General features: G+C 45.9%; 1 protein-coding gene across 1 annotated transcript; it reads left to right on the top strand.

Annotated features, from left to right (window-relative positions):
• Positions 1-1,457: 1,457 nt before the first annotated feature.
• Positions 1,458-12,148, top strand: efna1b (ephrin-A1b). Its single transcript, XM_061081241.1, has 4 exons — positions 1,458-1,721; positions 10,248-10,543; positions 10,644-10,832; positions 10,953-12,148. Exons 1-4 carry the CDS (start codon positions 1,624-1,626, stop codon positions 11,072-11,074), a joined length of 705 nt encoding a protein of 234 aa, XP_060937224.1. The 5' UTR covers positions 1,458-1,623; the 3' UTR covers positions 11,075-12,148.
• Positions 12,149-13,331: the final 1,183 nt, after the last annotated feature.

Raw genomic sequence — 13,331 nt, 5'->3', positions numbered from 1 at the left:
TCCTCGTCATTTCCCCACGAATTTTAGGGTGCGATTGTAAAATGGAAAATACCCCCCAGTGCCTACACCGTGAGTGTGCGCATGAGATCCTCTCAGAATGCTGCGACGTGTGTGTGCTTGCCCAGTCAGAGCCTGAGGACAGTCAGACACTCAATTTTTCTGCACACACACACACACACACACACAACCACACACAGACACACACACACATACAGGATGCCCCCCTTCTGTCTCCCTGCAGTCCCGGAGCTCTGAACGAGGCAGGGCTCCATCCCTGCCTGAGGGAAGCCCTCTCCTACTGGGATCACAATCCTGTTGACACCCTGTGGTCTGGACTTTATCCACCCCATCTGTGAGGTTGAGTTCTGAAGTTACCTGTCTGGTGATGTGGCTAAGCAGAGACTACGAGATTAGACAGACTGATAAAAGTCTAATTATTTATCTGACAAGGTGGCATCGGTGCAGACAGGGTGCCTAAAGGCCTATAGGCAACAACAACCTCGACGAACGCACACACACTTCCCTGCACGGGATCCTCAGATACAACCAGTGGGACAAATAGAGACAGAGGCTGTTGACAGCGTACATACTGCGATTTAGCACAAAACAAACAAATTGCATTACATTGCACAACAACTCAGCGCATCACAATGAATTGCAACATACAGTGTGTCACAAAACAATGCAACACATCCCAGCTGCAACATGTTACATAAAACACGATTACCAACAACAACAGAAACCAACGTATGGGACAATGGAGGCAGGAGATCGCTTGAATTTGAAACTCAATTATCTTGTGCACATTTTGTCAAATATACTGCACTTAAGTACAATCGTATGGTACTTTTACCTTGAGTATCATTTAACAGTACTCTAAATTTCCACCACAGGAAGGTACTGAACATTTTACTTAACATTTACTGACATTTATGTAATTTCAGTTTAATAGTGTACATAGACGCATATGTTTTCACAGTGTGAAGTCACAGTGTTAAATATTAAACAAGCAGTTTTTGTAAGGAAAGGTTCACAATACATTTTTTACATTTGAATGTTTTTCATGTACATTCAATCCTAACTGTACATTTGACTAAACCTGCTGGCACCATTTGACTCCCTATTAAATATTAACTCACAAATGTTTATCTTTACATTTTCACTTTTTAGTTGTTTATGGCTTTTTATCTTAATAATATCTTAATCGCCCCAATATTCCCGTATTTCTTTATTACGCTCATACATTGATCAGCATGTGTAGTTGTGTAGTGTCGAGGTTGTTTTTGTGTTTCTCTATAAAGCGAGAGCAGCTGGAGCGCGCGTCTCCTGTGGCTGCGGGTGGGCGGTGTATGCAGATTGCCTCGCTCCTATTGGCTGGCACCGCTTCGATGGGCGGAGCCAGAAGCCGTACAAAGCACACAAGTTGCGCCCCAGTGGATCAGTCAGGACTTGAACAGTGTTGTGTGACATTCATCAGGTTGAACTGCAATTTGCTGCCACATCAGAAGCGTAGAGAATCCAGTTTGGTTTCCGTGCTTGTGTTTACGCATCCAGATCCTTCGGTGACAGAAGCTGATCACCTTCCCGAACTTGTTGTCGGTTCCTGTGGAGAAGAGAGAAGCGATGGATTTGGCGTGCGTGGTGTGTTTGGTGCTGTGCGTCGGCTCCTGGTTCGCCTCGGCGGAGAGACACAGCGTCTATTGGAACAGCTCCAATCCAAAGTAAGTGCCGACCTGTGCTTTTACGCACGAGTGTATCTCTGTGTATGTGTGTGCCTGCAGCGGGCAGCGTGCGTAATGTGTGTGTGGATGAAGAGTATGAAGCAAACACTGTTCACACTGGTCCCACTGTTCCCACTGGTCCCACTGTGTGTGTGTGAGTGTTTCCTGGTGCGCACAGAGGCGAGTGGATCTCCTTTCCACGTTCCCACATGTTAAATTATCATCCCAGAGTGCGCATTGTCCAATCTGTGGCCCCGAGGCTGCTCCACGCTCCTAATCCGCTAAATTCAGTTTTTTGTTTTGAATTCATTACACAATTAAAAGGTTGATGTGAGGCTTGAAAGCAGCTGGAGTGTGTGATCAGAGTCTGAGACGGGATCGGGAGCGAGTGCCCAGACAGATGGACAGATTCACCACTATATTTAACCGCAACGCATAGACACAGACATACTGTAGTAGAAAATAGACCGCGACGAGTATGAACTTGGCCAGTGACGCTGTCTGCACCTGTGTTTGTGTGTGTGCAGTGTGTGTGTGTGTGTGTGTGTGTGTGTGTGTGTGTGTGTGTGTGTGTGTGTGTGTGTGTGTGTGTGTGTGTGTGTGTGTGTGTGTGTGTGTGTGTGTGTGTGTGTGTGTGTGTGTGTGTGTGTGTGTGTGTGTGTGTGTGTGTGTGTGTGTGTGTGCGTGTTTGTGTCATCAAAAGTCTATTAAAGAAAATGACTCGCAGCAGAATAATTGCATTATCACTTTCATATAGGTGCCAAATCCAAGTCAGTGTGTTGAAGTGGTTTTTCATTAGAGGGGGTGAGGTGGCTGATTGAGAGATAGTGAGTGAGTGAGTCAGATGAGAGAGAGGCGCATATTGCTGTGTGTTTTGTTTTGAGGTCAGGAACTGTAATGCTACCCGACCACTCAGTGCGGGTCGATGCAGCTTGACAGACGCGCAATAGCACAGCGCGATGTATTGAGCTTTTAGCGGCTGATCCGCCGCTTCGAGGACAGGATTGTTTTATAACGAGGCTGAAACACAAGGACCCGCGTCCTCGCTCCCCTGCTGCTCACAGAGATCGATTAATCCCTAACACCGAGACGCGGAAAAAAGGAGCAAACGCCATTATGGCCCCTTTCGTCTTGTCTTGATTACATTACTGACTCTCTAATTGCCCTTTAACAATGACAATAGAGGGCTTAGAACAGACCCCCCCTGCAACGAGGGAAACAATTGCCCTGATAATTGGATAAGGAGTCTAATGGAAAGTCTTGCTCCTAATGAGCAGTGCTTGTGTCATGGGTAAGTCCATGTGTGACTCAGCCACCTGGGTTGGGTTCACCTGAGTTTTACACCTGAGTCACTACAGACAGAGGGAGGAGGAAGTACGCCAGGTGAGAGAGAAGGGAAAGGAGGCTTCACGGAAGGAAGCAGTGAAACCAGAGTGTTTCTGGTCAAGCCTGGGTGGGAAGAAGAGGGAACAGGAGCTTTAGGTCTGAGCTCTTTAGAAAAGGCTGATAAGCACAAAAAGAAAGCAGAGAGGTGGAGAGAGAGAGAGAGAGAAAGAGAACTGGGGTGGTCTAATACAAAGTCAGATCTTAGAGTCTGCTCTCTGTAATCCAGCCCCTGGACAGTTTCTGCTGTTGAATGGAAGATGCGTAACGAGAAGGAAAAATCATATTAATATTAAGCTATATAGAACGAATGCCTTTTGCCAGAAACAAACTTCACCTGTCATAAGACATTTATAACAAATATTCTGTAGAGACCTTTTCCTTCTCTGCTACATGTCAAGTATCTCATAACTTATATTACTTTTTATTTCTCTGTCATTTTAAAACCCCAACACAATATAGGGAGGGGATAAAGGCAGCTAAAAGCCAAAAGTGACTCCATAACCGTCTGACCCCCACATGCCCCTGGTGGACTATTCAATGTTTTGCCACACGTTACAGTTCAATCGCTGTAACTCTTATAATCCCTTCCTCCAAACAACCCCCCCCCCCCCCCCCCCCTTCCTCTCCACCTGCCCCTGATGAAACCATCCCCATGTGATCAATCAGTCACCTGCTCGGAGGTTTACACGGATCTATCAGAGGCCTTTTGGCTGCAGATGACTGTGGATAATTGATGCTAATTGATTCTGGGTGTGATTGTGTGTGGAGCAGTGATTCGTCTTAAGGTGCAGGACAGTGAGCAGATGGCAGCAGTCTGTCCCTTGTAGTGTAGAAGTGTGTGGCGCTGGCAGGACGTGTGCGTGTGTGTGTTTGTAGCATATGTTGATGATCAGGAACCTGTCAGGTAATGATTTTGGCTCAAGCCTATGTTTTAAATCAGAGTAAGTGGGTGTGTGTGGGTGAGTGTGCATGTATATGGGTGTTTAATAACTTAATGATTCTGGCACATTTCCAGTTGTGTGTCATGCGTGTGTGAGTGTGTGTGTGTGTGTGTTTTTCCACATGACAGGTGGAGGAACATGTTTTTCTCAGTCTGGTCCGGTCTTGTCATTTTAACTATGTGTCTCTGCCTGTGTCTTCTTAAAGAGTTTGTGTTTGTGTGCGTGTGTGTGAGACAGAGAGTTTGAACTTGTGATGCCCTTTACAAGCTCTTAACTGGCAGGGCTTTTTATTTTTGTTGTGGACTGAGAGTACGTGAATGTGTGTGTGTGCGCCTCCACGTCAGAGTCCAACAGGGAGTGGCACTTACCGTAGGTCGACTTATCGAGACGTGATAAACGTGTGACTCACACTTCCACACACTGGGGGGCGAGAGGGAGGACTTGGATGTTAATATTAGTTACAGCCGGCATTCCACCCCACTGTTACTATACTCCTCTCCGTCAGCTGTGTGTGTTTGTGTATGTGTGTGTTTTGTGTCTCCTTTTCCTCTTCACCACATGATTCAAGCACATTCAACATCTCTTCTTTTTCCGCACAGATATCGATGCTGTTCGCACTCCACTTCACTGCCTCTCCTCTCCTTGTTATCTCTGTGTTATTTATCTGCTGTCATCCATCCCCGATAACCTTTTTTTTTTGTCTTTCTTTCTTTTTTTCCTCCTGCTCCCATTATCTATAAAAGTATCCTTATCAGGAGTTTAGTGTAACATAATATTCTGGTTATCTCCGTCTGTGTCTGGCTCTGTCTGCCTCCTTGCTGTTATTGAGGCGGTGGGGCCTGCCTCGACACGTACACACGGCCTAAAGTATGAGTTTAGGGTGAGAGGGGCTTTACCCTTACACCCCCCACCCCCACCCCCTCTTCAATTCATACATTCTATACATTTTGTTCCCTCTCTCTCCGTCTCATTTTCCGTCCATGTTTTTTGTACATATCTCCTCTACCCCAACCTGTTGTAATCTCTCTCACACACACACACACACACACACACACACACACACACACACACACACACACACACACACACAAAAACACACACACAAACACTCAAACACATACATTCTAACATAGATTATAGAAGGTTTATCATCTGACCATCTGACCATCTGACCCATAGACACAAAACCATAATCCCACTGGCTTAATTTCTACATATATTTATGCTTCTGTAAAGACTCTTCCATCACATTATGTGTACAGGGGTTATTGTGTAAGTATTATAATAATGCTCAACCTGTAATTGTCACAGTGTTCCATTTCCACCATAATCCCTCAGATGGGATCAATCCTACCGATCCTATCCGAACAATCCATTCCGAGCACCTTTGTGAATCCTGTCATTCCATATATGAACAGACTTTGTGTTGATTCCCTGCTGATGTACCTAACGCATCACAGCACACAGCAGCACTCGGGGGAACTTTTACTGCAGTTTATAAACCCCAGGCCACACTTTATATATCTGCGTTTCGGCTCTGTGGACATCCTCCTCCGTCGTCCCAGTATCCAATGCACCCCTGTTTTCTCTCTGCTCTTCCTCTTGCTTCCTTATCTGTGGTCCAGACTTCCTCCCTCCCTCCCCTCCCCTCTCTCCACCATAGTCCCCCCTCGTTTCTCACAGACCTTCCTCTGTTTCTTTGCCCCAGTAGTTTTCCACCGGAGGAGGACAGAAAACCTCTCAGGCCCCGGCTCTGCTAACACCAGGGGCCGGCGTTATCGTAGTATGTGTGGACAAGCGTGAGTGCGTACAGTGCTCATTCATAGCATTTCAGGCATACTTTGCTATTGCTGTCCACCACTTCTAGCCCAGCGTCGCCCCCTGAAGGGCAGAATTAACAGCAAGTGGACTTCTGCTCCACTGTGAGGATGTCTTTATTTGACATCAATTAAAATGTATTCAGAATAAAAACTTTTAACAGTCTATTTAAATTCTTCCTGAAGTTTCCCCCCCGTCTATCAGTTAGACGGACATACACAGGCGCACAGATTAACTCCCCCCCCAGCATATTAAACCCTCTATTCATCGCAGACAGAATGGGAGGCTACCAAAAGGGGCACGGGGTGAAAAGATTTTAGGGGCCGGCGAGGAGGAGGGGCCCCGGGCGCAGGGTGAGAGAAGGGTGAACTAGAGAAAGGGATTTGTGTTGAGAAATTAGCCCTGGATGAAGAGCTCCGGTATATTATGTCGGCGTTAAGAGACAGGGCCAAATAGAGGAGTGGGAGAAGGGGGATGGGCTGATTTTGGAGGAAGAAAGAAGAGGCAGACAGAGGGAGGAGAGAGTGGACAGTGATGGATGGAGGGATGGGACAAATTTGGGAATTGAATAAGTGAGAAACGACAGCATTGACGTTTTTTTAAAGCTTTCATCTGGCAAGGGCCGAAGGGATTCTGCAGACTGGAGAAGGTCCTTAGGTTTTTCAAGTTAGAGGAAGAATGGAAGATGAGCATCTCGGAAGCTAATATGGAAAGACCTTTTTTAGATTGCAAATTAGATTGGCTTTTATGAAGCATCCCGGTAGTGAGCAGCTAAATGCATCGGAGCTAGTGACAGCTCCTCGGCCTGTGTGAAAGGAGGTGTGAATCTGTCCTACCACAGGAAATTAATAGGGGATTGAGAGTGTGAAGCTGCGACTGGAAATCTGATGAGTGCGCCTTGTTAGAACACAGTAAAACTTCCAAACCGCAGCCCCCCCGTCGTGACATTCCAGCGCGTGCACACTTACTACTGGTTACCTGCGGAGCAAATGGTGGTGGTGGTGGGGGTGCATCTGTTCAGTGTGTCAGGGGTGCTGACTCGCTCCGTGTGTGTGAAACCAATATCTGCAGCGCTGACTAAAGATGGTAGTGTGTGTGAGAAGTTACAACTCTGAACCCCCGACCCCTTGACCCGGCTGCCAGTTTGAAATGCTCCCAGGAGAGGGAGTGAAGGACAGAGTTCCAGTGTCAGTGGTTTGACTGAAGCCAGTGTGAGCTCAGGGGACAAATGGAAGGAACAACAGGGTTCTAAGGGAGCGCGAGGAAAAAGGAGAAGTACAAGGACAATGGTGAGACTTCAAAGTTCCAGTGAGGAGAGGAAAGTGTTGAACAAACCACCTACTGTCACGACCAGCAAGACTACAACTATCTTACTTGTTTAGGCCCTAACACACAGACACACACACACACACACACACACACACACACACACACACACACACACACACACATGTTACCTGCTGACGCAAAAGCTAGAGTAGCTCCATAGTGAGAAACATCCACCTTCAACCTTGGCTGTTTACCCACACCTCAGTCACATGTAAGAAATCGCACACATACACACACAGACTCACACTCCAACACACAAGAGGCTCCAGTAGGCCTTGATAAACAGATGTGCTCCTCGGCCTGGGGCGTGAGGCGCCCTCAATAAGGGTCTTCAGAGAATCCCTCTCCCATGAAAACATGCACATACACACAGAGACAAACCAACACACGGGGAAGAGGAGGAAGCTGCGTGCAAAGTAGGTTTGCAGCAAACTTACACACACCTGGCTCTCAGTCTCGCATACAACACAACTATCACGTGGACGCGACTCTCACTCTCCTGAGAAGTGCCAGTCGGAGGAGGAGAGGGGAGACGCTGAGGAGTCTCCAGCGTTTGGGAGCTTTGATGAGTGAAGATTTTAAAGTTAGATAGTGAGAGGAGGAGTGGAATGCATTTGTGGGTTTGACTGAGTCCAAACTGGGGATAGATTTTTTCTTCTTACTTTACTGTTGTGCGAATGACCAGGATATAAGCAAAAACACCCATAAAAAAAACATGGACAGTCATATGAGCACACTCATTACACACATCCACAGCAGCCAGGGCAGTGAAAGGTCCACAGGGGGTAAGGTACAGGGGTTGAAGTGGCTCTGTGGCCTGCAGCCATTCTGTCTTTGGGGAGGGAACGGGTATAATTACACCCCCATTCATTCCTCCTCCCTAACTTTTCTACAGAACACATTGGCCCCAGACCCCTAACAGCTTTTAATTAGCCAGGCCAATGGAGGGCAGGGGAAGGAGGAGGTGAGAAGGATAAAAGGGGAGGGGGGTTCTAAAACGTGTGAGACAGGAATGAAATTAGCAACAGAATCTGTTATTGGTAGCTTTTGACAAGCCGTTTTTTTGTGTCATACCGAGAGGGGACCAGGCCACTAACAAGGACATGGGGTGTTTCTGATGCCATACAATTTAAAACTACTCCTTACATCAGAGGGAACCACTAGAGATTCTCCAGCGCTTTGTTTCCTCTGACTCTTACTGGTCTTATTACTGGTTCTGCTCAAAGAAAACACAGACGAGAGGAACAAGGTGAAAGCCGAGATTTTTTTTAGCCAATTAGGTTGCAACAGATGTTTCTTTTTCACTTTCAATGAAGCACTTAGCCGAGCACACACACGCACACCCATGAATGCACACACGCAAAGGCGTGCATACCCACACAGGAGTGTGCACGCACTTTCAAAGAAGCTTTTCTTAGAGGGAGCAGTGGTTGTAAGTGGAGGATGGTGATCAGCTTATTAGCCCTGGAAAACAAGTGTAGAGTTGTGCTCGACTAACAAAGCGTGTTTTGACAAGCAGGTTAGCCCTAAATGACACACACACACACACACACACACACACACACACACACACACACACACACACACACACTGGCAGGAAGGAGGGGTCAGAGGCCCACATTTGGAGCCAGTGTGTCTGTGACTCGACCAGGGGGTCCGAACAGAGGCCACAACAACAGGAGCCACAACATGCTTTGATGCCGGGCTCACACACACACACACACACACACACACACACACACACACACACACACACACACACACACACACACACACACACACACACACACACACTTGCAACACACAGTAACAATGGCTGACACAGGAGGTGTTTTGCTGTCACTTTCACTCTCTAAACGACACTCTCGCACCCAAACACGAGCAGTGATCGACCACGTTTTTTTTCTTTCACCCCCTTAAGGATATTATGGGCGTCGCACAAAAATAAAAATATGTTTTCACCTCCCGGCTCTTGGCCGATCGCCCAGGATGTCAGCCAGCCGAGCATCACATGAGGACAGCCTCACCTGCATCGTGTTTACTTTAAGGGAGAAACGTTGTCATAACGTGGGAGTAAAAGTGAATGTTTACAGGGTTAGAGTTCATTCATTGCTCAGTCGTAGCTGTTTATTAACAATAAGTAAAAGTTCTACTTGACACAAGCCCCCCGAATCCGCTTTATTTGTTTTCACTTGGCAACATTACCATAAATGTGCCTCCATGCAGCAGGACTGTGCCGGATTTATCATTATTTTTCACCGTCTCTGCTTCATTAGGACACGGGGGGGGAAACAAGGATGGGAAGTGAGCGAAGAGGAGACAGGAAGGCTGAAAAAGAGCTATAAAACTAAATGAAGGGTAAAGATGAAAAGAGAGAAGGAGAGCGGCAGTCTGGCTGTCTCCACCCACTGGGTCTCTGTCTTTGATGAAATTGGAGAGAGATTGAGAGACAGAGATGCAGATAGAGACGGCAAATTAGAGAAATTACAGTTGTGCACTCACTAATAGAAGAAACAAGAAAGTAGAGACAGCTGTAAGAGACTTGGCAGAAAGAGTCCCATAGTTGTACAGACAGAAAAGTGGACGTGTGGAAGACGTGAAGAGATGTGTTTTGGGCTCGGGGGTTGCTCCTTTCATTTACAATGTTTTCTGCTTGTAAGCAGGTGAGAAGTGAGTTTCTGTTGAAGGCTAAATTGTCAGAGAGAGAGAGATGGTGTGTGAGTGGGATGGTATGAGTGGCGGAGGTAGATCCTGGGTGTGTTCTCTTACCCAAAAACAAAAGTGAACAAGTCCGACCTGCTAAATCTGTGTCAGCGGGCTTGCACAAGCACACACGCCTTGTTTGTGTGAGGGAGTCTGTTTTCTGTTGCTGCACGTTTCTATTCGTGATTAGCCCTCATTATTATTCCCTGTTTTCTCGAGGAGCCTGGGCGTGTGATGTACACGTGTGCAAAGAAGCAGACGATATCTGCCCATGTAATTCATGTGTTATGTGAATTAAAAAAAACGAGGACATCTATCACTAACCTCCTCTCTTCCTGTTTCCTTGCAGCTTCCTGTGGGATGAGTACACGGTGGAAGTGCGCATCAATGACTATTTGGACATCGTCTGCCCCCACTACGCCCACGGTGAGGTGTCATCGCATGCAGCTGAGCGCTATGTGCTGTACATGGTGGAGAAGGAGGACTACGACGTGTGCAAACCTCACTCTTTCGACCAGCTCCGTTGGGAGTGCTCCCGGCCCTTCGCTCCCCACGCGCCTGAGAAATTCTCGGAGAAGTTCCAGCGCTTCACGCCCTTCACCCTGGGCAAGGAGTTCAGACAGGGAGAGAGCTACTATTATATCTGTAAGTATCAATAATCATGCACCACTGGCTTTTTTATCTGCTTGCTGTGCCTCGGAGGTTTCTGGTATTCACACATTTCCCTCTCTCCGACCTCCTTCAGCCAAGCCAATGCATCACCACGGCCAGGACTGTATGAAGCTGCAAGTGGATGTAGCCGGAAACAAAGGCACTGGGAAATCCCACATCGACAAATCCAAGGCGGAGGAGGTGGTGAAAAGTTTAGATGGAGGGAAAATGAAGTTTCCTGCCACCGGAGGAGTGCACAACCCCTCCAACCGGCTCCCAGCAGGTGAGGATTCTCCTACAAAATACCAGACAGATGCAAAATAGTCACAGCAGGGCCGCGTCTCAGATGTGCTCAGCTGGGTGAGTTCTGAAACTGAATCTCACCTCCCTTTTCTCTCCTCAGATGACCCTGCTGCGATGGAGCCAAACGTCCAGAGGAGCGTCGGCAACTCCGGCGTGCAGCTGGTTTCCTTTTCACTCCTCCTCACCATGATCCCAGTCTTATTAGTCCAGATGCTGCACTAAAGCTGAGCATTACAGAGACTATACCACACCAATGCAGGTCATTGGGACCATGAACACTCAGAGATTTCTTTTTATACAGATTTTTTTATACGAGCATGGACAAAGCTTTCAGCGTGTGTGTGTGCGTGTGTGAGTGTGTTTGATGTGTTGGTTTGTGTGCATGTGGAACGTGGATCGTTCCAAAGAAGAAGACCTCAAGGACGTTTTTTTTTTTCTTACTTTATTACGAGGATGGAATTCTCATTAACGACCATTTAAGATCATCTTCAGTCATCATGGACAAGACGGATCAACACACTTGAATCACACGGATCAAAGTTGGATTGAAAACGAGAGGAACACGTTATTCTCATTATCATGTATTCAGATATTCATACCTGTTGGTACAGCTGTGCATGTATTACTGGTCTCAAACTGCCAATAATGTCATTTTTCTCCCTCTTCGTGGAGAGAAAATATAGATCATGTACTGGAAATGTTGTTGGCTACACTGCCAACGTGTTATACAATACATTATGTAGTATTTTTTTTTTGTTGTCATGTAGCACTCAGCTCCCTGTTCCCTGGAAGCAGATTTTTCAAATATAACTCAACACAAGTAAACAAATTAATGACTAGTTTCCAAACTAGAGGTTCTCAGTCGACATTTTACACATTGCACTCAATATGAAGTAAATAATGCATATATTTCGCACAAAATACATCAGAATTAATTTGGATCCTTGTGTAAGTAATAAATCCTAATCCATAATACTTGTTCTAAGTGATTTGGAGCCGCTGAACAAGAAAACAAACTAGATATAAAACCTAAACGATAGCAGGATTGTCAGGGAGCTGAGCCTCTTCCGTTCTCATGGGTTCTTCACTCATTTCTGCTGTCTCGACAGTATCATGGCATGGTACACTGGCAGATGTTTGCAGATGTGATCCCACATGCACGTTGTCAAACCTCAAACTGAAGGGACTTCCCGCATTTTATTTACAGTTGTTTTTTATCTATCATTTTGTAAATGTTTATATGTAAATTTGTACATAGAGAAAACTCTAAGAAACTGTCTTTAGTGAAATAAAGAAATTGTGATGTTATAAAAATATCTCTCTGACTTCTTTTTTAAAATCAATTTGTGTATTAGCCTACATTGGATCTTTAAATCCCACTGAGCTTATTGAGATTTTGACGGATGGCCATTTGGCAAAGGCTCCGACCCGATAAAATCTCTCCAGCCCCCTTCAGATTTCCACCCCCAGGTCTTCCCCAGCCTCTATTTTCTCAGCCCCCTCTCCTCTGCCCTCTACATTTTTCATCCCCGGTGACACAGCTTGCCTTGGCTTAGATTTCACAGTCTGAAAACCAAACAGGAGAACCGAGAGGGGGACGATGAAGGGGAGATAGCGCGGGATAGTGCAGGGAGAGAGGCCCACAAGCAAACTGACAACCGGGTGCGAAGGTGTCACTCTCACCTCCTTCGCGCACTCTTTCTCTTTTTTTTTTTGCCCTTTACATCCTCTGTTGAGGGAAAGGTGAACATCCGTCCACACTGTGGTACGTTGGAATGAAGAGGAGCAGAGGGCTTCAACCTCAGAGCTGACTGAAAACTGTCAAAAGTCACCATGTCCTGTAAAACCATGCAACATGTACGTTTCCAAACCAGAACATAAAACAGAAATGTTTGTTTTTCCATAATCGCGTCATAGTTTAAATTCCCTGCAGTGATCACACGCTCTTAGATATGTTGTTGCAATGCAGCACGATAGATCACTGGACCACAGCGTTCTATTGAATGAAGAGACCAAACATGGAAGTAGTTATTACACAGTTCTATATGATGTCATATAGAAATGAAACAAATGAAAAAATGATAAACAAAAATGAAAGAAATAACAACGTGATAGCGAGCAATCAAATATAATACACAGGAAAACACTGGAAAATGAAATGTCAAACAGATGCAAACTCATAAAGGACTGAGGGAAATACGACACATTACAGATAATTCCAGTTAAAGGCCAAATCCAAGAGATGTTTTGAGAAATTAAACTTTGCTAAATAGGAAGGCAGCAGTAGTTCTATGTTTTGATTCACATGATTAGAAATTAATTCTTATTTTAATTTTCGATGTGATATTAATGAAATGACAGATACCAGCTCCAATCTACTACAAATAGAATGAAATTATTCAAAAAATAGTTGTGCACCCCTCTTGAGTATGCCTTTAATTAGGGCCCAAGCACTGACAGGCACTGACAGACAGTGAGG

Source organism: Limanda limanda, chromosome 11, assembly GCF_963576545.1.
Source record: "Limanda limanda chromosome 11, fLimLim1.1, whole genome shotgun sequence".
NCBI classification, from domain to species: domain Eukaryota; kingdom Metazoa; phylum Chordata; class Actinopteri; order Pleuronectiformes; family Pleuronectidae; genus Limanda; species Limanda limanda.
This window is presented reverse-complemented; position numbering and strand designations above follow the sequence as displayed.

Bases quoted from the DNA above. Each gene is read 5' to 3' on its own strand.
- efna1b (XM_061081241.1), top strand. From the start codon at position 1,624: ATGGATTTGGCGTGCGTGGTGTGTTTGGTGCTGTGCGTCGGCTCCTGG. The intron at 1,722-10,247 runs GTAAGTGCCGAC...GTTTCCTTGCAG, and splicing joins TGGAACAGCTCCAATCCAAA to CTTCCTGTGGGATGAGTACA. The intron at 10,833-10,952 runs GTGAGGATTCTC...TTCTCTCCTCAG, and splicing joins CTCCAACCGGCTCCCAGCAG to ATGACCCTGCTGCGATGGAG.